The 26,808-nt window shown below is 39.3% G+C and overlaps 1 protein-coding gene across 1 annotated transcript in view; it reads right to left on the reverse strand.

The window, feature by feature from the left end:
• The window catches only part of TAF1A (TATA-box binding protein associated factor, RNA polymerase I subunit A), a 76,364-nt gene extending 70,059 nt beyond the window's left edge, over positions 1-6,305 (reverse strand). Inside the window, exons 1-2 of the mRNA XM_007936989.1 lie at positions 6,185-6,305; positions 4,285-4,454 (exon numbers count right to left, since the gene is read on the reverse strand). Coding sequence (XP_007935180.1) covers positions 4,285-4,454; positions 6,185-6,305 — 291 coding nt within the window. The remainder of the gene's footprint in view (positions 1-4,284; positions 4,455-6,184) is intronic.
• Positions 6,306-26,808: the final 20,503 nt, after the last annotated feature.

Here is a 26,808-nt window from a genome sequence, read left to right on the forward strand (position 1 = left end):
GGTGGGATCTACCACAAGCAGCTGAGTAGCTGCCTTTGGGATGTGGTCTGCTTCCTATATATAAGGAGAAGCCTTGGGAATGGTCTCTAGCATATGGCACGCTTGGACCCTGCATGTAGCCATGTTGTTGCTCAGCAGCCTGCTATGCTCTGCCAACCTTGGGACTTACAATGGATTTAAGTTAATGACTGTGCCCTTTTTACTTGTCAACCTTGGGGTTTCTCAGCCTGAGCAGCCAGCAGCTGTCTGAGTGAAGAAACGCCTCTACCTCCAGTGGTTCGGGAACAGGAGGCAGAGCTGAACCCCAAGGCTGAGGGGCTTTCACCCAGCCCCTAGTGCTTGGCACTTTGAACTTGGACTTAAAGCCTCCAAATTGTAAGAATAAACTCCTGTTTGTTAAAGCCATCCCATTTGTGGTATATTTCTTGTCAGAGCAGCACTACATAACCAGAAGAGATGCCCTCTATCACCACTTCTATTTAACACTGTATCAGAAGTCGTTGCCAGGGCAATAAGGCAAGAAAGAGAAATAAAGGCATCCAAATTGACAAAGAAGAAGTACAGCTATCTCTATTTGCTGATGACATGATCCCATACATAGAAAACCCAAGAGACTCAGCAAAAAAATTACTGGAACTAGTAGAGAAATTCAGCAAAGTGGCAGGATACAAGCTCAACATACAAAAATGAGTTGGATTCCTCTACACCAACAAAGAGGCCTCTGAAAAAAAAGTAAGGAAAACAATACCATTCACAATAGCTACCAAAAAGAGAACATACTTAGGAATAAATTTTACAAGGTACACAAAAGACCTATACAAAGAAAACTATAAAACACTACTACAAGAAACAAGGGATCTACATAAATGAAAGAACATGCCTTCATCATAGACAGGAAGACTAAATACTGTGAAAATGTCAATACTACACAAAGCAATCTACATACATATTCAATGCAAACCCAATCCAGATTCCATCATCACTTTTTAAGGTCATGGAAAAAGTAATCACTAATTTGGTGTAGTGCCTAAAGCATTTGACTGCTAACCAGAAGGCTGGTGGTTCAAACCCACTAGCCATTCCTCAGAAGGAAGACTGGGCAATCTACTTCCATAGAGATACTGCCTTGGAAACCCAAGAAGGGGTTGCTACAAGACAGAACTGACTCGACAGCAATGAGTTTGGTTTGGTTTTTAATTTCATATGGAAAGGAAAGAGACCTCAGATAAGCAAAGCACTGCTGAAAAAGAAAAACAAAGTAGTAAGTCTCATACTCCCAGATCTCAAAACCTACTATATAGCCACAGTAGTCAAAATAGCATGGTATTGTACAATGACAGACAGCCCAGTGGAACAGAATGGAAAACCCAGAAATAGACCCATCCATCTATATGGACAGCTCATCTCTGACAAAGGCCCAAAACCCATTAAACGGTGGAAAGCCTCTTTAACAAATGGTACTGACAAAATAGGATATCCACTTGCAGAAAAATGGAACAAGACCCATACCTCACCCCATATACAAAAACAAACTCAAGTTAGATCAAAGACTTAAATGTAAAATCCAAAACTATAAAGTTCATCAAAGATAAAATAGGGACAAAGACTTCTCCAAAATGATAAAGAGAACCTACAGATTGGGAAAAAATATTTAGCTGTAACATATCTGACAAGGAACTTATCTCCAAAATTTATAGAAAACTTTAACACCTCAACACCAAAAAGACAAACAATCCAATTCAAAAATGGGCAAGGGACATGAACAGACACTTCACTAGAAAAGATACACGGGTGGCCAACAAACACATGAAGAATTGTTCATGATCATTAGCCATTAAACAAACAAAACCAAACTCACTGCGGTTGACTTGATCCCAACTCACAACAACCATTGCTTGGGTTTCCAAGGCAGTTATCTCTATGGAAAGAGATTGCCAATCTTCCTTCCAAGGAGTGGCTGGTGGGTTTGAACCACCAGCCTTCTGATTAGTGGTCAAATGCCTTAGGCACTACGCCACCTGAGATATCATCTCACCCCAGCAATAATAGCAAAGTTCCACAAGACAGATAATAACAAATGCTGGCGAGGTTACAGACAGATTGGAACTCTCATACACTGCTGGTGGGACTGCAAAATGGTACAACCATTGTGGAAAGTGGTATGGCCTTTCCTTCAAAAAGGAAAATAGAAATACCATTTGATCCAGCAATTCCATTACTAGGAATATATCCTGAAGAGGTGAGAGATAGGACTCAAACAGACATATGCATATCCATGTTCATCGCAGCAAAATTCATTACAGCAAAGAGATGGAAACAACCTAAATGTCCATCAACAGATAAATGGATAACCAAACTATGGTACAATCACACAATGGAATACTATGCAACATTAAAGAATAATAAAGAATAGGTGAATCACCTCACAATGTGGATGAATTTGGAGGACATTATGCTGAGTGAAATAAGTCAATCGCAGAAGGACAAAAATTGCATGAGCCCAATATTATAAAAAGTCAAGGAAAGGTTTACTCAGGGAAGGAAATTCACTTTGTTGCTTACTGGGGATGGGAAGGAAAAGGAGAGAAAATTTCGGACTAGTTGGGGCTCACACGTCGATTTGAGTGAGGGGAGGGATGGTATGGAAAGAGTCTGTGACCAGCATGATGATACTGGGGAAAGGAAGGACACAGAAACATGCACATAAGATATAGACGTCAGAGGCAAATACTTTTACATGCATAATACTGAATTACCACTAGCACCAAACACCAGGCTACAGATAAATGCATAGATAGTGAGAAGATCAGGTGAGGGTAGGTGAACAGGAATACACCCTAGACCAACGATACATCTGGCTGAAGATATAATTTTACATATGCAGTTGTGCTACAAAATTAGCCACTTACATTACAGAAGCAACAGAAGGCAGAGTTGGAATAACTTCTCAGAGATAACCATACACCTTGAGATAGAGAATCACCAGGTCTGTGGGCTCAGGACCATTGTCTTGGAAGGCATCATGATCAACTGACACAATGTAGTACCTAAAACTCTTGTTCTACAACCTCCTTTGGTGAGTAGTGACTATGGTCTTAAAAGCTTTCAAGTGACCATCTATGATGCAACTATTGGTCTCCTGTCATCTGGAGCAAAGAAGAGTGAAGAAAATAAAAGGCATCCAGAAATAAGGATCAGATGGACTATGCAGACCTCAGCCTTCATGACCCTGAGGCCAGAAGAACTAGTTGGTGCCTAGCTACCAATGCCAACCACTTGGAAAGGGATCAAAACTAGAGATCTTGGATAGAGTGGAAGGTAAAATGTGGAACAAAATTCAAAACCACAAAAATGACCAGCATTACCAGTCAGATAAAAACTTGTGGAACTCCCAAAACTATGGCCCCAGGTTACCCTTCAGTCCTAGAAATGACTCACTTCCATGGATTGGCTCTTAGCCCAACAGTAGAAAGACCTACATGCAGAACACCTACCCTAGGGAGATGCACCCACCTACCCGAGGGAGATGCACCCACCTACTCTAGGGAGATGCCCCCCTTGGATCAATCAGCCATGAGACACCAGAGAGGCAGCATTCATATAGATGGAAGCCTGGACAGACAGGAATGCACAGTTAAGAAGGACATATGGAGGGAGGAGTCACAGGGAGGGGAGTTTTTTATGATTGGGGATGGTAATCAGGGCTGTGAAATCAAATATGCGTGAACTATTGAACATAAATCAAATCTGCTTTGTAAATTTGCACCCAGAGCACAATTAAAAAAAAAAAGAAGGAAGAAAGAAATCTAGAACCAAACTATTGCCTGAGATCACACCTTTCAGTGAAATAGCAGAAGGCACATAAAAAATATAGGACACTATCCATATGATCAGTACCCTTCTTAAAAATATCAGCATGAGACCAAAAGGTCAATCATTTCTTAAAAGCAAACAAGAGGAGATAAGGGGACAGGGAAACTAGAGTACTGGAAAGGGAACAAACAGAACACAAAGAGAATGTTAGCATTCTGTGTTAATGTAACTAATGAAAATTAATTAATTTGTATGGAATGTCAAATGGGAACCTAATTTCCTGTGTAAACTTTCACTAATCAATAAAATAAGATACCACAAAACAAAAATCCTAATACAAACTTTCTATCCAAAGCTACCTTTAGTTTTTGGTAATATCAATTTGAGATTTTACAAAGGTGTTCTGGGTAAAGCTCAAGAAGCAGAAACTCTCAGAAATCTAATCTTCCAGCACACTTATACTTTGTTTACCTCTGGGGCAGCCTGCCTTTTGCTGGTATCTGTATCCTCCAAAATTTGAAAATAACTATGCATGTATTCTGCAGCCTTCTGCCATTCGTGTTTCAGTAGAGCTTCTTGGATTAATTCTAAACAAGCACTTGTTGTCTGAGCAAAATCCTTTTCCTTTCTTCCTCCAGTCACTATAAAGATAAAAAAGAATTTTTACTCATAAAAAAAAAAAAAAAACACACCAAGCCCACTGCCACTGAGTAGATTCCAACTCATAGTGACCCGTAAGACAGAGCAGAACTTCCCCATAGGCTTTTCAATGCTGTAAATTTTTACAGAAGCCGACTACCTCAACTTTCCCCCACGCAGCAGCTGATGGAGTTGAACCACCAACCCTTCGGTTAGCAGCTCAATGCTTTAACCACTGAGCTCCTTTCTAATCCCCAGTGACCCCCAATTCAACAATTCAAAAAATTTTCTTCTGGCAAGCAAAAGTTTTAACAAGCGGAACAGCAGATATTACTTGATGCACTCTATTCCTAGTATCAAAGCAGGTTCACTTGAAACAAACCCTTCCACAATGGTATTAGCTATTTCTGGCAAATAAAAAGAATAACTTATTTGATGTTCTGAAGTTACTGGAATGTTCTTGAGCTACCATTCACATCTGATTCAATCATCCTTTCATTCTTGCACTAAACAATCTTGGAAGCATCTCCCAAAGAAGCCCCAAAAATCACAGTCCCAGGTATTAAGAATGTGTATTAAAAATAATCAGGGTCATCCTATGCAAGCATGATCTTTACTACTTTCCAGTGTTCTGAAAACTCCAAGAGGTGAGCTTTCAGTTTTTAAGGACTGAGTTCCAGTAACTCAAGGATATTAAATGAGACTAAAATAGTTGTAGACATTAGCATTTACACCTAAAGTTTGGCAATGCCCATGTTAAAAATATTTGGGTTTAGTTACAGCCTTAATGTAAGAGTAACTTCCTATACCACCATAAGACCACTCCACGCCAGGAGTCTAACTGGTGGACCCTTACACCAGGGAGTACACAAAGACTACGGGCATGATGCAAAAATAGTTTAAAAACAATCAATTTTATAGACTTTGAACTTCCTAACATACTCTTTCATAAAATTAATCTTCTAGTAAACTGTGCCTGTGATCAAGCCTTCACAATCAAAATCACTATAATAGCCTTAAGTTGAAAACACAGGTGTAAAGTACTGAGAAAGAGAATGACTCTAACACATTCATTTGTGAGTCAGGTCATTTCCAATTCTTTGCTTATCAAAACTGAAAAGAAGGTAATAATTTTTATATTAAATCACTATGCAATTTCTTTGATGAGTAATTTAGGAGTTTAAAGAACTGATATACTACACTAACAAAAATCTATCCATTTTCATCTTGTGTGACTAAGGTTTCTTGGAATTTACATCAATTTAAACAAAAAGAAATAGACTTGATATTAAACCTTTTCTTTTTCTAGAAATACATATCATAAAAGTAACTAAGATAAAAGTGATACCTATTTTACTGATGGCTCTTAGCACCTGTTACCTATGGAAGATCTCCTGCGTGTGGCTGTCCAAAAAACAGCTGGTTGGGCCACACTGCTACTTCATGGTTACATCTTTCTCCTTGATCAGTCCTGAAGTACCTCAAACTTAAGACACTGCCACAATACAGACTATTGACTATTAATTCAAAGGAAAAGAACTCTAAAAGACAAAAACCTAGTTTTTAATAATTCACTTTTTTTTCACATATAACTAAAAAAAAAAAAAGTCCTCACATATTCACATCTTGAAATTTGAAGCTCTTCCCAAATTGGTTATTCATTTTGTAGCCATGATGAATTTTATTATCTCCTTGCATTAAGGTTAAAATGGTTAAATGTTATCTTACTTACCCACCGTTTCCATTTGCTTTCTGAGCCAGGGAATATACATTCCTGTACCAGAGAGCATTGATGTTTCCACCTCATCAGCTTCTGCCATGGGCCTTGTCAATTCGTCACTAAAATCACTCATACCTATTCCAAACTGAGAATAAGTACATCTTAATCCACATGCTTCTGAGTTATACAGAAAAATGGTCATCTTTTTATCTAATAAATATCATTTGATCAGCAAAATTTATTGTACTTGGTAGTTTCTTTAAAGTAAAAAGTGAATTTAATTATGTCAGCAACAGCCAAAATGAATGTTCCATTCAGGAGGGTGGGGGAGAGACACAACAACTCTATGTGCCAGGAACATCTAAAGATAAGTAAATTATTGTTCCTTCAATTAAAATTAAAAAAAAAAAAAACCTAGTCTAGAGGAAAAAACAGAAAACTAAGTAATAACATAACAACTGACAAGTACAATAGTAGTTGCTACTAATATTTTCTGGTCCTAAACATATGGCAGGCATATGTATTATCTAATTTAACTCTAAATTAAATAACAGCAATCCTAAAGATGGAAGATTGGAGAAATATTTGGAGGTAGTATCAACAGTACCTAGTAACTGAATGGATGTGGGGAATTATCGACAGGGTTCCTGAGCATCTTTGGGATAAAGCCCAAATTCAGCCAGGAATATGACTATCTTTCTAGGTTATTTTCCCACCAGCTGTTCTAACTGCATTTCACCACCCACCTCTGCACATCCTCCAAGCTCTAGCCATGACTAGTTTGACGTTCTTTTTACTTCCTAAAAGCAGCACCTCAGTTTTTTCAACATTAAAATGGAGGAAAATAATAATAACCAACGCTTAACTAACTGCCTAAGTCACAAAAAGTGTGTAGGCAATATTCTAGGAAGTAGAAAGACATCAAACAGCTTGACAGGGCTGAAGTGCAGAAAAGGGGAGTGTGGAGGAAGGAGGCAAAAGGCAGTTGGAACTGATGATGAGAAACGACCTAGAAAGTCATGACAGGGTGTTTGGACTTGAACCTGAAGATGCTCAGGACCTCTCCCCCTAATTCCTCATATCCAATCAATTACTAGATATAATTGATACTACTTCCAAATATTTCTCCAACTTTCTTCTCTCCAATTCTACGCCACTACCCTAGTTCTTGTCCCCTTCTAACTGCCTTGATTACTGTATTCGCTTTCGTTACGCTGCCTAAAAATTTGCCTCTCCATATTACAACCACAGTAAACTTTGCAAAACCAAATTATGTGGTTAGGAGCATTAATTTTATTTATAAGTCAAAGCTGAATCCGATCAACAACGTATTTAAAAGAAGTCGTTACAGAAGTGCTCCGTTTCCAAATTCGCAAAGGCTCAAATGGGTGTCACACAATTACCACTGTAACCAAAGTTTTTCCACCCTCTCTTCCTCGTTCTCAGAATTAAGGTTCTAGGGCATCAGGAGATAATATCAGAACACGAGTGAATCCTAAAACAGCCTTTCCATTCCACTTTGAACGCAAGCTATGAATGACGGACAACGTCTGCAATACCAGTCTGACGAAGGTGGTTCCAGGGTAACGCGAAACTGTTCCCAGGCTCTGCGGAACAGCATCCGAAAATCCTTACCGGAAGCGACGTCAGCCAGAGTTTCCTCTAAGCTTGAGAAAATTAGGCCTCCGGCGCTCGGGCAGAGCGCAGACGTAACCCCGCCTCTAATAGCTCCTTCAGCAGTGCCAGCAACTCTGTCGACACCGGAAGTGGCTGAAACCGATGCGTTCGTGATTGTTTATCTTCAGGTTAACGTTTTTGTCTGTCCTAGCCAGAAAATGACTTTAATTGCAAATGGACTTAAGGAAAGCGGAGGGCGACTAGGCGAGAGGAACGATAAAAAAAGCAGAATATCACTTTACATGAATCATTCACAATACGATGATCGCTCATTTTCTGCTGGACTCAGGTGCACCACGCTACCAGAGGCGTGGCTGCTGGCACTGACAAGATAGATTCTTTAAATTACTTTCTTAAAAGCTTTTCTCTTTTATTAAAATTTTATCTTTGACCTTGGGTAAATTTAAGTGACTACCTAACCATAATTTGGGCTGGAACTCCATTTTCCTTCTCAGCTGTCTTGGACCACCTTTCATTAGGGACGCTGATAGCTATATGGGATGGGATGGAAAGTAAGATGGTTGTACCATGTAAACAACCACCACCACCACCCCACCCCACCACCCGGGCTCCAAAAGAAAAAAAAAAAACACCGCCATGGAGTGGATGGCGACTCATAGCAACACCCTTTAGGTTTTCCAAGGTGGTAAATTGTAGATTGCTCCATCATCCTTCTGCAGAGCAGCTGGTGTGTTTGAACCACCACGCTTCTAGTTAGCAGTCAAATACTTTAGGCACTGTGCCACCAGAGCGCCTTTATGTCATGTAAATTGATGGACAATTGAGGGATTCTAGAGATGATGCTCCTGGAAAAGTAGAGACGTATGGGATCACAATGTTGTTGTTATTGTTGTTTGCCGTCGAGTCGGCCCCGACTCATAGCGACCCCTCCTTGGGTTTCCGAGGCAGTTATCACTACGGAAGTAGGATTGCCCAACCTTCCTTCCGAGGAGTGGCTGGTGGGTTTGAACCGCCAGCCTTCTGGTTAGCAGTCAAGTGCCTTAGGCACTATGCTACCAGAGCTCCTGAGATCACAATATATGTCTCCAATATTTGGAGGGCTGAATCATGAAAGAAGGGTTAAACTCCTTTTTCAAAGCATCACAGTACAGAACTAGTGCTAACTGGTGAAAGTTAAAAGGGGCAACTTTAAAGTCATTCCAAGAAAGAATTTTGTTAATAACTAAGCCTCTACAAATAATAACATAGGAACCCCCAAGAACCTTTGGGTTTCCCCCTCCCTAGAGTGAACCATTTGGGCAAAATCAGGGTAACGTTGTTGTTGTTGTTATGTGCCGTCGAGTCGGCCCCGACTCATAGAGGAAGTAAAACAGTTTAGTAAGACCTGTACGGGGATTCCTTGAGATGCGATGGATACTTGATTCCATGTAGTCTTAGTAAACACTACAAAAGTCATGAACTTTCTAGAAAAATTCCTCCTGCTGTCCCTTGTGTCATAAGTGCTTGGCCCCACCTGAGCCTGTGCCATAACTTCAAAGGCAGGGCTAGTCTAAGTCACAATGTGGTCCAGGAGGGCACAGACAAAAAAGAACACAGTCATTAACCTGATTTATATCCTTGTCTTACTAGGTTTTGTCATGAGGTATAATTTCACCAAGCTAACCCCAAAGTAGTTATATGTGGCTGGAAATTAATCATCTTCTTCTTGTTAGTTGCCATTGAGTTGGCTCTTAACTCATAGCAACCCTATGTAAAACAACGAAACACTATTTGGTCCTACACCGTTTTTACAATCTTTATTTGCTTGAGACCATCGTTGCAGCCACTATGTCAGTCCATCTCATTGGAGTCTTTCTCTTTTTCACTAACCCTCTACCAAGCACGATATCCTTCTCCAAGGACTGGTTCCTCCTGATAACATGACCAAAGTATGAGAGACCAAGTCTGGCCCTTCTCACTTCTAAAGAACATACTGGCTGCACTTTTTCCAAGACAGATTTGTTTGTTTATCTGGCAGTCCATGGTATTCTCAAGATTCTTTGCCAGTACCATAATTCAAATACATCAGTTCTTCTTCAGTCTTCCTTACTCATTGCCCAGCTTTCACATGCATATGAGGCTATTGGAAATACCAGGGCTCTGGGTCAGGTGCACCTTAGTCTTCAAAATGGCATCTTTGTTCTCTAACACTGTGAGAGGTCTTTTGCAGCAGATTGGCCCAGTACAATATGTCATTTGATTTCTTGACTGCTGTTTCCATGGGCTTTGATTGTGAATCCAAGTAAAATGAAATCCTTGACAATGTCAATCTTTTCTCCATTTATTGTGATGTTGCTTATTGGTCCGGTTACTAGGATTTTACTTTTCTTTATGTTGAGATATAATCCATACTGAAAGCTGTAGTCCTTCATATTTATCATTAAGTGTTTCAAATCTTCATTTTCAGCAGCAAGGTTGTGTTACCTGTATATCACAAGTTGCTAACGAGTCTTCCTCCAATCCTGATGCCACATACTTCTTCATGTGGTCCAGCTTCTTGCATCACTTGATCAGTATACAGATGAATAAGCATGATGAAAGGATACAACCCTGATCCACACCTTTCCTGATTTAAAACTATGCAGTATAGCCTTGTTCGGTTCAAATGACTGACTCTTTGTCTATATACAGGTTCCTTATGAGCACAAAAAAGTATTCTGGAATTCCCATTCTTCACAATGTTACCCATAATTTGTTATAATCCACATAGCCAAATGCCTTTGTATAGTCAATAAAACACAGGTAAACGTCTTCCTGGTATGCTCTGCAAGATCCAGCTTATATCAGCAATTATACCACTCATTTTCCATCTTTACTGAAAATGGCTTGAATGTCTTGCAGTTCCCTGTCGATGTACTGTTGCAACAGTTTTTGAGTTGCTTTCAATAAAATTTTACTTGTGATATGACAACCTTTGGTAATTTCTTCATTCTGGGGATCATCTTTCTTTGGAATGGGCATTGATACGAATCTGTTGCAGTCAGTTGGTCAGCTAGCTGTCTTCCAGATTTCTTGGCATAAATAAGTGAGCACCTCCAGTGCTGCATCCATTTGTTTAAACATCTTAATGGGTGTTCTGTCAATTGCTGAAGCTTTGCTTAACCAATTCCTTCAGTACAGCTTGGACTTCTTCCTGCAATACCATCATTTCTTGATTATATTCTACCTCCTAAAATGGTTGAATATTGACCAATTCTTTTTGGTATAGTGATTCTATATTCCATATTCCTTCTTTTGATATTTTCTGCTTCATTCAGTATTTTGCCCATATAATCCTTCAGTATTGCAACTGAAGGAGTGAATTTTTCTTCAGTTCTTTCAGCTTGAGAAATGCCAAATGTGTTCTTCCTTTTGGGTTTTCTAACTCCAGGTCTTTGTGCATTTCATTATAATACTTTTCTTTGTCTTCTTTAGCAACCCTCTGAAATCTTCTGTTCAGATCCTTTACTTCATCATTTCTTCCATTTGCTTTAGCTACTCTGTATTCAAGAACAAGTTTCAGAGTCTCTTCTGACATCCATTTTAGTGTTTTGTTTCTTTCCTGTGTTTTTAATGACCTTTTGCTTTCTTCATGTATGATATCCTTGATGTCATCCCGCAACTTGTCTGGTCTTTGGTCACTGATGTTCAATGCATCAAATCTATTGTTCAGATGGTTTCTAAATTCAGGTGGGATGTACTTGAAACCAGGCTTATGGGGTCTACTACCCAGGCATTATTGTGACTCAATAACAGGACTCTAGGAGCTCTGGTAGCATAGTGCCTAAGGCACTTGACTGCTAACCAGAAAGGCTGGCTGTTCAAACCCACCAGCCACTCCTCAGAAGGAAGGTTGGGCAATCCTACTTCTGTAGTGATACTGCCTCGGAAACCCAAGGAGGGGTCGCTATGAGTCGGGGCCGACTCGACGGCAAATAACAACAACAACAACAGTTCTAACAGTAAAGAAAAAGGTTTATTTGTAGATCGATGAGCAAAGGAACTTCAGGCCTCAGGTCATTTGATTTCTGGACTGCTGTTTCCATGCTATTTCCCTGAGGCAAAGGGTTTTAGGGTTTTTATAGGGTTTTAGATGCAAGAAGCTTGCAGTTTTAAATTGAGAATGACTGCATGGCATGAGAGCTGGAAGTCGTGTCCACAGGGATGACCCCAAAGTTAGAATCAGGATGGACAGTCAATCCTGCAGATGTGTCTTGATGAAGTACATGATACTCTGAAAAAAAACAGAGTTTTTTCAAGGAAGTTAGTTATGGGTCATTAATTTATAGGTACTAGATGGTGAAGAGGAAGAGAAAGAACTATTTATGGCCCACTTAATTTTGACTTGAGGAGCTCTGGTGGTATAGTGGTTAAGGCATTTGGCTGCTAACCAAAAGGTCAGTGGTTCAAACCTACAAGCTGCTCTGTGGAAGAAAGATGGGGTGGTCTGCTTCTGTAAAGATTTACAGCTTTAGAAACCCAGTGGGGATTGCTATGAGTTAGTGTCAACTCAATGGCAGTGAGTTTGGTTTTTGGTTTTAATTTTGACTTAGCTTACACAATGGGAAGGTATAAATGTGTGTGCTCTATGCTAGGTATAAATAAAATTGTTTGCTCTGACTCAGGTTCATACTCAAGGTCGTGTTTTGGCTTTCATGGACTTGTTTTCATTTTCTTCAGCTTCAATTTAAACTTGCGTATGAGTAATTGCTTGTCTGTTCCACAATCAGCCCCCTTTATTCTGACTAATGATATTGAGCTTCTCTACTGTCTCTTTCCACAGATGTAGTAGATTTGATTCCTGTCTATTCCTTCTGCTGAGGCCCAGGTATATAGTTGCCATTAATGTTATTGAAAAAAAAGGTGTTTCCAATGAATAGGTGATTCCTTTTACAAAATTCTATCACACAATACTTCTATCACCAAGGCCATATTTTTCATCTACCAATATTGCTTCTTTATTTCCAGCTTTCACATTCCAAGTATATGTAATTACCAATGTATCCTGACTGGATGTTTGGTCAATTTTAGACTGCAGAAGTTAGAAAAAATCTTCCATTTCTTCATCTTTGGCTTTAGTGATTGGTGCATAAATTCGAATAATAGTAGTATTAACTGGTTTTCCTAGTCAGTGCATGGATATTATCCTATCACTGACAGCATTGTACTTCAGGATAGATCTTGAAATATTATATTTATTAATGAATGTGAGACCATTCCTCTTCAATTTGTCATTCCCAGCGTAATAGGCCATATGATTATCCAATTCAAAATGACCAATACTAGTCCATTTCAGGTCACTAATGCCTATGATATCAATTTTTATGCATTCCATTTCATTTTTGACAATTTGCAATTTTACTAGATTCATATTTCATACATTTCATGTTCTGATTATTAATGGATATTTGCAGCTGTTTCTTCTTATTTTGAGTCATACCACAGCAGCATATGAAGATCCCAAAAGCTTTACTCTACTCACAGCATTAAAGTCAACTGCTTTGAAGTCATGTTTTCAGTGCTTTCCAACCTGAGGTGCTCATCTTCCTGGACTGTATCAGTGTTTCACTGCCATTCATAATTTTTTCAGCACCAAATATGATAGTGTTTCACTGCTATTCATAAGGTTTTCAGCGGTCAGTTTTTTCAGAAATGGACTGCCATGTCCTTCTTCCCAGTCTGTCTCAGTCTGCAAGCTCTGCTGAAACCTGTCTACCTTGGGTGACCTTGCTGGTGTGTGGAATACTAATGGCATAGCTTCCAGCATCACAGCAACATGCAAGCCACCACAGTACGACAAACTGGCAGACAAGTAGTGGAGAATTTCATACTGTCACAAAAATGTCCTTGATCTTAAAATCTACTTTGCCTGATATTAATATAGCCACTGCAGGCTTTTTTGCTTACTGTTACTTGGTATATCTCTTTCCATCTTTCAACTTTCAGCCTATCTTTGCATTTTTAGTAATGAGCTTCTTCTGTAGACAACAGATAGTTGGGTCTTTGTGATGGTTAAGTCATGTGTCAGCTTGGCTGGGCAATGATTCTCAGTGGTTTAGCAGTTATGATGTAGTCAGTCCCCATGATGAGCTCTGATATAATGCAATCACCTCCGTGATGAGATCTGCTGTGAGCAATCAGTCAGCTGAAAGGGAGTTTCCTTGACTGCTTCCAAAATATATGGACATCCTGGCAAAGATCTTTGGCTTTCTCCTGGGTCTGGATCCTGCATCTGGCTCATCATCATCTCTGGTTCCTGGTCTTGAACCAGTGGCCTGCCATATTGCTTGCCAATCTTGGGATTGTTGACTTCACAGTCTGTGAGTCAACAATCTGCCATTTTACTTGCCGATCTTGAATTCCTCAGCCCCTGGAGACAGAAGCTTGCTGAGAACCACTCTCAGTCTGCCAATCTTGAATTTGTCAGTCCCTGCAGCTGCATAAGTCAAAAGAAGCTTCCAGCTTGACATTTGACCTGGACTTGGGACTTGCCAGCCTCTACAACTATGTGAGCCATTTCCTAGAGATAAATTTCTCTCTCTCTCTCTCTCTCTCACTATATATATATATCAATTTCACTGGTTTTGCTTTTCTAGAGAACCCAGCCTAAGAGGTACTGAGAGTGGTTCTAGAGAAACAGAATTGTAAGAATGAGTTTTCTAAATTAGTTCTCAAGTTTGATTAGTCATAAAGTTTGATAACTCTGCCTCCATTAGTAAAGAGGGTGCTGCTAATACTTGTGTGGCAATATTAACACACAAAATAGCACCACAAGTAGATAAAATACTGGTGAGAAGTGAGGTTGTGGGTGATCACATGTTTGATACTCTTCTGCAATTTTGTCAGAATGAGAAGTATAAGGAAGCTGGTCTGGAGGTCTTAGTCTCAAAGGGAGGAATACTCCCACCTAAAGACACACTACTGATTCCTTTGAACTGGAAATTAAGAATGCCACCTAGCCATTTTGGGCTCCTTATGCCTCTACACCAACAGGCAAAATAGAGAGTTACTGTATTACCGGTGTGACTGATTCTGATTACCAAAGGGAAATCGGGTTGATACTGCATAATGTCTGGTACACAGGAGATTCTGTAGGACATCTCTAAGTGCTACCATGCCCTGATATTAAAGTGAATGGAAAACTACAGCAACCCAATTCTGATATGACTACTAATGGTCCAGACTCTTCAGGAATGAGGGGTTGGGTCACTCCACCAGGCAAAGAACCATGACTAGCCAAGGTGGTTGCTGAGGGCAAAGGGAATATGGAATGGGTGGTAGTTCTAAATGCCAGCTACAACCACATGACCAGTTGCAGAAACGAGGACTGTGATTGTTAAGAGTATTTCTTCCGTATATGTGTGCAACAAATATTTTTGTTTTCTTCAGTTATAAAATATAAGACATATATGGGGCCAATGCATTTTCAGCTGTATGCATGTTAGTTATGTCATATTATATGCAAGTATGACTTTATAATTGTCTTTATTTAGAGATTATGTATGGTTTAAGGAGATGTGTACAGGTGCCAAGTTGACAAGGAGTGGACTGTGATGGTTAAGGTTGTGTGTCAACTTGGCTGGTTAAGGTTGTGTGTCTCAGTGGTTTAGCAGTTATGATATAGTCATTCCCCATGATGAGATCTAATATAATGTATTCACCTCCATGATGAGATCTGCTGTGAGCAACCAATCATTTCAAAGGGCATTTCCTGGTGAGAAGGACCATCCAGATACATTCTGCCAAACAACAGGATAATAAATAATGATTATTTTTATTTTTAACCACTAAATTGTAGGGAAATTTAATACATAGAAAAGGATAACTAAAACACTATAGATACCAGTTTCTATCTGATGTGTGATCTCCTGTCTTCCTGAAGAACTTCTTTTAGCATTGCTTATAGTGCAGGTCTGCTGGTGTTGAATTTTCTGTTTTCATTTATCTGAAAAATGTCTATTTAGTCTTCAGTTTTGAAGAATATTTTGCTGGATATGAAATTCTGGATTGACAGTTTTTGTCTTTCACTATTTAAAGCACTTCCATTGTCTTTTAGCCCCTTATTTCTTATATGAAGTCAACTATTATTTGTATCATTTTTACCCATGTGTAATATATCATTGTTCTCTGGTTTGCCCTCAAGACTTTTTCTTCCCTATTGGGTTATTAAAGGAGCTCTGGTGGCATAGTGCCTAAGGCATTTGACTGATAACCAGAAGGTTGGTGGTTCAAACCCACCAGCCTCTCTGCAGAAGGAAGAGTGGGCAATCTACTTCTGTAAAGATTTACCACCTCAGAAACTCAAAGGGGGTTGCTATGATTTGGAATCAACTCAATGGCAGTGAGTTTTTTTTTTTTTTTTTTTTATGTTATTGGGTTACTAACAGTTTTGACTATTATGTGTGTAGGTGTGGTTTTATTTATAATTATCTTGCTTGAGATTCACTGAGTTTCTTGAATTTCAAATTTTGTTATTTGTTAATTTAGGTTTTTTTCAGCTATTATTGCCTCAAATATTTTTCTCTCTGCAGTCATCCCTTTGCTCTCTTTCTGGGATAGATCTTAAATATATATGATATTTTTAAGATAAATATCATATATATTTAAGACCATTGGATATTGATATTGTTGCCTATATCTTTATTTATTTTCTTCTCTCTGACCTTTACATGAGGGTAATCTATTGATATAATTTCAAGTTAACTTTTTGTTGCTTTTGCAGTCTTCAATCTGCTGAAGTCCACTTAATGAATTTTTTCATTTCAAACACTGTACTTCTTAATTCTTGGAAATTTTTCTTATTTTAAAAAACAGTTTTCCTTTATCACCTGGCACTGCTTGTCTAATCATTCATTATGACTATGTTTTCCTTTGATTCACTGAAATTATTTATAATAGCTGCTTTAAAATATTTTTTTTGTTAATTCCAACATCTGAGTCATCTCACAGTCATTTTATAGACATTCATTTCTCTTACTGTTCACATTTTCTTATCTCTTTCCATGTCTGGTAATTTTTAATTGCCTGCCAGACATTTGTGGATGATACTTAATTGGGAATTTGGATTTGTTATAATCATTCTTTTAAGGATTTAAGATCTTGTTCGGCATTCAGGTAAACCTATTGGTGGTGTCAGACTTCTACTATCATTTTCAATGTGAATCTATTTTGGTTTTAAACTTAGCTCCGGCATGTTGTTATTGTTGGGTGCTATTAATCAGCTCCGATTCATAGCAGCTCTATGTACAACAAAATGAAACATTGCCCAGTCATACAATCTTTGCTATACTGGAGCCCATCATTGCAGCCACTGTGTTAGTCCATCTCTTTGAGAGTCTTCCCCTTTTTCACTGACCCTCCACTTTACCAAGCATGATATCCTTCTCCAAGGACTGGTCCCTTCTGACAATATGACCAAAGCAGATGAGATGAAGTTTGGCCATTTTTACATCTAAGAAGCATTCCAGCTGCACTTCTTCCAGGACAGATTTGTTTGTTCTTCTGGAAGTCCATGGTATTTTCAGTATTGTTCGTCAACACCACAATTAAAAGTCATCAACCTTTCTTAGGTTTTCCTTACTCATTGCCCAGCTTTCACATGCATATGAGGCTATTGAAAATACCAGGGCTTGGGTTAGGCACATCTTAGTCTTCAAAGTGACATCTTTGCTCTTCAACACTTCAAAAAGATCTTTTGCAGCACATTTGCACAGTGCAATATGATGTCTGATTTTTTGACTGCTGCTTCCATGGGCATTGATTGTGGATCCAAGTAAAATGAAATCTTTGACAACTCCAGTATTTTCTCCATTTATTCTGATGTTGCTTATTGGTTCAATTGTGAGGATTTTTGTTTCTTTTATGTTGAGGTGTAATCCATACTGCAGACTGTAGTCTTTGATCTTCATCAGTAAATGTGCAAAAATGGCATGAAAGTGGCATCTTCTGACCTCCTCCAATATCACAAGGGGGGGGGGGACAGAATCACCATCAACAGCCCAAGACTGACTTATTCCTATGAGGCCAAACACGCCGCCACCCTCCAGCCTTTTACCAATTCTGATACCAACTGTTCCTCTACAGCACTCACTACCCTTCTCTGCTGGGTTTGATAATTCATTGCAGTGGCCACATAGAGCTCACAAACAATACTCATGATTATGGGTTTATTAGGGAAGTAAAACTAAAAAAATGAAACTCACTGCCATCAAGTCATTTCCAACTCATAGCAAGCCTGTTGGGTTTCCGAGGCTGTAAATCTTTATAGAAGTAGATAACCCCATCTTCCTTCCATGGAGCAGCTGGTGGGTTTGAGCTTTCTGGTTAGTAGTCAAATGTCTTATCCACTATGCCACCAGAGCTCCTTATGTTAGGGGAGTAACAGGCTACAGTTCAGGTTCAGAAACGTGCCTGAGATACAGTTCTTCAATCAGAACACTCTTCCCTCTTCTGTGCCCTCAGACATGCCTCTCTGGCCCTTGGTCTCTCAGCCTGGCCTCTGCCTTGCTTGGGCAACTGTTACAAAACTCTTTTAGTTCTGCTGATAGGTACACCTATGTGCACTGCACTCCACCAGCAAGCCTCCTGTCCAAGGGCACACAACTTTCTCCCTCCATGGGCCAGAAAGCCTGCGGCTTTGTCTTGTGCCTCTTGGTTCCAATGCCACTGTCTCTCTGCTAGGCATCTCTCTCTGCTAGGTGTCTCTGCCAAAGAAGTCCAGTGCAGGGATCTTGGATCCAAGGATGCATTCTACTTTATCTCTAGCTCTTCTCTCTTGATGGCAATGAGATCCCCCTCTCTGCTCTAGGAAGTTTCATTTTAAGCCTGACAGAGTGACAAAAGTAACCCAATCCCAACATCAGAATTCTACACACCTTATTTGCATGGTCCCATCCAGTAATCTGGTGGAGTTACGAAGACTATGGCTAGAAAAGCCATACCAAGTAATTCACTGCACCACGAAATTCTTCAAGTCATCCTCACTTTCAGCAAGCAAGGTTGTGTCATCTGCATATTGTAGGTTGTTAATGGATCTTCCTCCAATCCTGATGCCAGGTTCTTCTTCATATAGTCCAGCTTCTTAGATTATTTGCTCAGCATACAGATTAAATAAGTATGGGAAAAGGATACAACCCTGATGCAGACCTTTTCTGATTTTAAACCATGCAGTATCTCCTTGTTCTATTCCAACAATAGCCTCCTGCAGATGCACCCCTTATTTTAATGTGTGGTCTTTTTTCTAAGAGTTGGCCCTTCTGAATTCTCAATTAAGTGCCTAAACGCTGGTCTAGCAATCCGATACCTCCCAGCAATACATGATCTTTAGTACCACCCTTCAGCTTCCAGCCCTGCAGCAGACAAACTCTGATAGGCCTTCTGGAGTCTTGCCTGGACATTTGTGTATACTTCAGCAAAAAAGGTCTCAAAGTGAATTACCACAAAAATTTCTATGATTACCCACCCCCCAGTACACATACACACACCCACATACATATACACACTCCTGAACAATTCAGGTATTGTAGCCCAAAATTCCAGCCACATTGACAGCCTGGAACTCAATTTCCTCCTCAGCTCAACAAGACCACCACTTTACTTGAGACTTTCTTTGATTATAAGAGCTCTTGTGGTATAGTGATTAAAGTATTTGGCTGCTAACTGAAAGGCTGGCTGTTTGAACCCACCAGCTGCTCTGTAGGAGAAAGATGAGGCAGTCTGTTTCCATAAAGATTTATAGCCTTGAAAACCCTATGGGGCAGTTCTACTTTATCCTATAGGGTCACTATGAGTCAGAATTGATTTAATGGCAATGGGTTACTTTGATTATAGGATTCACCTTTTGTTTTTAGTTTACAAGGAGTCATATTGTTCTTATTGTTATTTGCTGTTGAGTTAGCTCCAACTCATACTGACTTTATGTATAACAGAATGAAACAATGCCCAGTTCTGTGCTATCCTTAACAATCATTGATATGTTTGAGCCCATTTTTTTAGCCACTATGTCAGTCTATAGGAGCTCTGATAGCATAGTGCCTAAGGCATTTGATTGCTAACCAGAAGGCTGGCGGTTCAAACCCACCAGCTCTCCTCAGAAGGAAAGTTGGGCAATCTACTTCCATAGCGATACTGCCTCGGAAACCCAAGGAGGGGTTGCTATGAGTCGGGTCCGACTTAACAGCACATAACAACAACAACAACATGTCAGTCTATTTCATTGAGGGCACTCCTCCTTTTCACTGACCCTCTATTTTACCAAGCACAATGTCCTCTCCAGTGAGTGATACTTTCTAATGGTGGATCCACAGTAAGCAAGACAAAGCCTCACTATCCTTGCTTCTAAGAAGTATTCTGGCTGTATTTCTTCCGAGATGGATTTGTTCATTCTTATGGCAGTCATGTTCCACCTGTTTTATCAATGCCTGAAAACAGATGGTTAAAGTAATTTATCTATTTTTATACTTTCTTTTTGCAGCAGGAAAATAAGTTCAGTACTAGTTACTCTATTATGATTCAAAACAGAAGTGCTAAATTCCTTATATTCTTATCTAATAGTTATAGAGATACTCACTTAGCAGGCCAAATTACAAAGAAACTCTGTAATGTCCCATGGAGTCAACAATTTATTGTCCATTGAACCGAAATCAATGGAAGGAGTATACCCTAAAATAAGTTTTGAAAAATCAACTTTCCAAAACTTGTATGGCAATCAGATTTAAATGCTTTTTAATTTAAATGCCGTCATGTGTAAAACTTTTTACACATGACAGCTATGATCCCTGCCAAAATGAAAGTTAATGGATAGACTTACAAAGCTTTCCACTACAATCCAATAGACCTCTTTTATGCTACTGTCATACACTGGATGATAGTTGCTAAATTATTACAAAATACTAAAAAATGCATTCCATTCCCAAAATAAAATGTTCTCCCCCACTATTTTTAATAACTGTCATGATCCACAATGCAAAGATTAGATTCACTAGAAAAGACATTTCTAAAACTTCATCAAAATGGATCTCACTTGTGCTTGTTCACCTCTGACATGACAAATGTCAAGCTTTCTAGCCCTAAATGTACACACCCAGGGAGAAGACATCAGTCTTAGATACATAACAGCAGCTCCTAATCCCGTTTTATACAACCCTTTCTAGCCATAAAAATTAAAAGTTGGTGTGTATTTTCCACTGACCTTTAATGTACAATCTAGAGCAGGGGTCAGCAATCTATTTCTATAAAGAAGCAGATAATACATACTTTAGGTTTTACAGGCCATAACGTTTCTGTGGCAACTACTCAACTCTGCTATTGTAGCATGAAATTAGACTATACACCATACATAAAATGAATAAATATGTTTGTGTGCTGATAAAACTTTATTTAGAGAAGCAGGTGGCAGACTGGATTTGGTCCATTTCTGTTCACAATAAAACTTTGGTGGGGCTTCATAAATCAATCAATCAGTTAAGGAAAAAACTTTAAAGATACATAATTATATTACTATTTTTGTAAATTCTTAAAGGATTCTACTGAAAAAATAATTTCTGAAGTCATCATAAGTCTTAGTCATTGTGATAGACACTGACTCTGTGTTACTACTCCTATACTCTAACATAATTGTTGTTGTTGTTGTTGTTATGTGCCATTGAGTCGGACCATAACAACTCAATGCTAGGAAGAAATTTTGCTATTCTAAGGTGGTGGCATAGTGCCTATGGCATTTGATAGCTAACCAGAAGGTTGGTGGTGCAAACCCACTAGCCACTCAGGAGGACTGGGCGATCTACTTCTGTAAAGATTTACCACATCAGGAACCCAAAGGGGGTCACTATGAGTTGGAATTGACTCAATGACAGTGGGTAGAGTGAAGAAAAGTGATTAAAATGGGGACATGAGATCAGCCATAATCACAGATGATGTGGTGGTGGTGTTGTTATGTGCCGTTGAGTTGGACCCGACTCATAGCAATCCCTCCTTGGGTTTCCAAGGTGGTATCACTACAGAAGTAGATTGCCCAACCTTCCTTCCAAGGAGTGGCTGGTTGGTTTGAACCTCCAGCCTTCTGGTTAGCAGTCAAGTGCCTTAGACACTATGCTACCAGAGCTCCTCACACAGATGATGTATATTTATCTAATTACACTTATTATCCTAATGACTCTACATACTGAGTCATAAACTATAGTCCCCTAGTTCTCTAATCAGATTTTATCAAGTCTGAAACAGTACATCTCAAATGGGAGGATAGTACCATTCCTTTCAAGGGGAGATTGGAAATGCATGCAGACAATTTTTATTTTGTGACCAAGAAATTGGGATGCAATTAAAATTTCATAGCCAGGGCCAAGGATATTATATATCCTGTAACTGTTGGGAATATTCATGAAAAAGGCCAATAGAATTCCAGTGAGTAACATTTGTCTAAACAAGTAAAATGCTGTGGTCCCTTGCTTAGCTGCAACTGTATTTTCCTATGATTCTATCTAAATGGATAAGCACTCCCATGAAGTCAAATTATTTTATTGCCCACTGTTCTGGTTATCTAGTGCCGCTCTGACAGGAATAAACCACAAATGGGATGGCATGAACAAACAGGAGTTTATTCTCTTACAGTTTGGAGGCTTTAAGTTTGGGTTCAAGGTCCTAGGCTCTAGGGTCTGGTTGAAAGCCCCTCAACCTTGGACTTCAACTCTGCCTTCTGTTCCCAGCCCACTAAAGCTAGAGGCTTTTCTTCACTCAGACAGCTGCTGGCTGCTGAGGCTGACAAGACCAAGGTTGACAAGTAAAAAGGCACAGTCCTGATGTTACCAAACCACATAGCAGGCCATTAATTCAAGTCCATTGAAAGTCCCAAGGATGGCAGAGCATGGCAGACTGCCGAACAATGACATGGCTTTATGCAGGGTTCAAGCAAGCCATAAGCTAGAGACTGTTCCCCAAGGCTTCTCCTTATATACAAGAAGCAGACCACATTCCTAAGGCATCTACTTAGCTGCTCACAGTAGAGTTAACCATGGAGTTGATTACCAGCCTCATCATGGGGAATAGTACATCCATCTGCCAGCCACTCATCCAGGCCCAGACAAGTTGACACTCAAACTTAACTACCACACCCACTTACATGTATTCTTCATTGATTTATGTTTTTCACAAATAGTAAATATGTTTCAAATAATTATGATAAATAATGAAAGCATGACTAGTGTAACAGCATAAAAACTAAAATGAAACCTAATGCCATAAGTTGATTCTGACTCATAGTGACATGTTAGGACAGAATAGATCTGCCCCATAGGATTTTCAAGGCTGTAATCTTTAAAGGAGCAGACCACCACATCTTTCTTCTGCAGAGCAGCTGTTTGGTACCAAACATCAATTTGTTGGTTAACAGCCAAGTGCTTTAACCACTGTGCCACCAGGGCTCTTGTATCAGTCTATAATGATGACTTGCAGCTTACACTTTAATTAACTTCAAATTGAAGCCAACAAACAGTGAAGAAATGTTCACAATCATTAGCTATTACAGAGATGCAAATCAAAACAACAATAAGTACCAGCTCACCCCAGAACTAATAGCAAAGTTCAAAAAACAGAAAATAAATGCTGGCAAGGGTGTAGAGAGACTGGAACCCTCATATACTGCTGGTGGGACTGTAAAATGGTAGCATCACTGTGGAAAACAGTATGGCACCTCCTTAAAAAGCTAGAAATACCATATGATTCAGTAATACCACTACTATGTGCATATCATAGAGAAATAAGATCCATGACATGAACAGATAAATGGACACCCATTCCAATGCAACACTGTCAATGATAGCAAAAAGATGCAAACAACCTAAATGCCCATCAGTGGATGAATGGATAAACAAACAGTGGTACATACACATAATTGAATACTAAAAAACCCAAACCAAACCCACTGCCATTGAGTTGGATCCGACTCACAGCAACCCCTCCTTGGGTTTCTAAGGCAGTATCACTATGGAAGTAGATCACCCAACCTCCCTTCCGAGAAGTGGCTGGTGGGTTTGAACCGCCAGCCTTCTGGTTAGCAATCAAGTGCCCTAGGCTCCCAATTGAATACTATACAACACTAAAAAACAATGATGAATCAGCAAAAAATTTCATAATGTGGATGAACCTAGAGGACATTATGCTTCATGAAATTAGTCAATCACAAAAGGACAAATATTGTATGAGGCTGCTATTGTAAAAAGTCAAGAAAAGCTTTTCACACACAAAGAAATATTCTTTGATGGTTATCAGAGGTGGGAGGGGAAGGGGGGTAAATCACTAACTAGAAGATAGACATATATTAACTTGGATGAAGGGAAAGGTAATATACAAAAAAAAAAAAAAGTGAGGAGAGAGAAGTTACCCACAGGCATGCCAAGAGTCAATCAGCCTGCATATGAGTCCCGCTGGTACTTGGGGGAAAAAAATGTTCAAATTTATCTGAAATGACAATGCATTCTCAGATATCTCAACAAAAATTCCAATCTCTGATCAAAAAACAAACAAAAAAAATTTGGGTTTTTGAATTAGTCACTACCATTCTTTCTCTCTTCTACCAGAATTCCAAGATAGCTTGGCCCAAAGTATTTTAAATCCTAAAATACAATTTTTAGCTTTGCTTTGCTTTTAAGTAAGTGTGTACAAAATAATGCACACATATTTATAAATGTATGGTATGGATCTGGTGTTTTTTTTTTTTTTTTTCCTCTCCTGGCAGTCACTCCCCATTCTCCTTTGCTCTCAGCCCCTGGCAACCATCAATCTATTTTCTTTTCTTTCCTTTTTTGATCATTTTGTGCTGACCTCCTCCCTGTTGTCTATTGTCTTCCCCTTCATTCAAATCATATATATCTATTCTCTAGTTAGTGGTTTACCCCACTGTGGTAGTTAAGGTTATATGTCAACTTGGCTGGGCCTGGTTTTGAGTGGCTGGGCAGCTAGATGTAGTTATTCCCATGATGAGATTGGTAATTAGCTCCATGGTGGAATCTACTGGAGCAGCGAAGTAGCTGCCTTAGGGATAGAGTCTGCTTCCAGTATATAAGAAGAAGCTTTGAGAAAGGTCTCTGCAGCTTTTTGACACACTTGGACCCTGCATATAGCCAAGTCTTCATTCAGCAGTCTGCCATGATTGCCATGATTACCTGCCACTCATGGGACTGTTTCTAGACTTGAACTAGTGGCCTGCCATGTTTTTTGGTAATCTTGGGACTGTGCTGTTTTACTTGTTGAACTTGGGCTTGTTAGCCCCAACAGCCAGCAGCTGCCTGAGTGAAAAGACACCTCCAGCTCCAGTGGGCCAGTAGCAAGAGGCAGAGCTGAAGCCCAATGTCAAGAGGATTCCACTCAGCCCCTAGAGCTGGCACTTTGAACTCAGACTTCTAGCCAAAACTCTAAGAGAATAAATCTCTGTTTGTTAAAGTCACCCATTTGTAGTATTTTCTGTTAGAGCAGCACTAGAGGACCAAAACACCTCCCTTCCCCTCCCACCCTTAAACAATTAAAAACCAAATCCACTGCCATCGATTCGATTCCAACCCATAGTGACCCCCATTGGGTTTCCAAGGTGGTATTGCTATGGAAGTAGATTGCCCAATCTTCCTTCTGAAGAGTGGTTAGTGGGTTTGAACTGGTTAGCAGTCAAATGCCTTGTTGTCGTTGTTGTTGTTATGTGCCGTGGAGTCGGACCAGCCTCATAGCGACCCTCCTTGGGTTTCTGAGGCAGTATCACTACAGAAGTAGATTGCCCCATCTTCCTTCCGAGGAGTGGCTAGTGGGTTTGAACTGCCAGCCTTCTGGTTAGCAGTCAAGTGCCTTAGGCACTACGCTACCTTAGGCACTACAAAATAATATTTTTTGATACATTAAATAAAAAGTATATTAAAATTAATATCATTTATTCTTAGTTTTTAAACATGACTTCTAGTAAATTTTTAATTACATATGTACCTTGCATTATATTTCTATTGGACAGCATTGTTCCACGAGAAATACCAGATCATGTTTAGAGTCTCTAATTATTCTGGTTTGATGTCATTCATTGATCCTCTTACATATTCCATACAGTTTCACATTTCATATTGATTTAGATGATAATGATCTTTTGTTCTAATTGCAGAGAACTTTTACTCTTTCTGTATGCAACTGCTCAGGATTCAGCCTTGAGTACATTATCATCAGTGTTATTTATGTTCCTAATTTTATACTGTATGTGTCAGTTACAATGATAAAGATTCAGTAAGTTTGTCATGTCTTGGTGCTGTTCTGTAAATGGTCTACTGTGATTGTATGTTATCCCCAAGAAAATATTATTTTTCTCTCTCAGCTTTTAGTGTCTCCTCTAAGAGGCACTTTCGATCTACCATGCACAGCATAGGAGGGCGTACCAGGTATTCTGTCTTTTAATGAGAAGGGATAGATTTCCAGGCTAGAAAATAACCACCTGTCTGTAAGTTGTCCTGTTGTGGTAGTTTGTGTGTTGCTGTGATGCTAGAAAGCTTTAAGCCACCAATATTTCAAGTACCAGCAGGATTACCTATCATGGGCAGGTTTCAGTAGATCTTCCAGACTAAGAGAAACCCGGAAGAAAGACCTGGCAATCTACTGCTAGAAATTAGCCAATGAAAATTTATGGATCACAATAGGCTATTTTCTGATATGCTGGAACAGGAGTCCCTTAACTTGGAAGCACGACACAATAGCTATAACAAGGCACTCAAACATTCCAATGATCATGAAGATGGCGCAGAACTGGGCATCGTTTCATTATTTTATATATAAGGTGTCTGTGAGTCAAAGCCAACTCACCATGAACTAATAACCATGACAACTATGTAAAAATCTCCTAAAAAGAATTTTTCTTTTAAGTCTAAAAGCTATTGATTTTCTGAGACACTTGTTGCACCATCAACCACTACTTTTGGCTGCAGTAGTCTGACATTCTGCTGTTTAATTATTTAAGCAACATA

The sequence above is a fragment of the Orycteropus afer genome, unplaced genomic scaffold (assembly GCF_000298275.1).
Source record: "Orycteropus afer afer isolate SDZICR_OR568_19922 unplaced genomic scaffold, OryAfe1.0 scaffold00039, whole genome shotgun sequence".
Taxonomy (NCBI): domain Eukaryota; kingdom Metazoa; phylum Chordata; class Mammalia; order Tubulidentata; family Orycteropodidae; genus Orycteropus; species Orycteropus afer.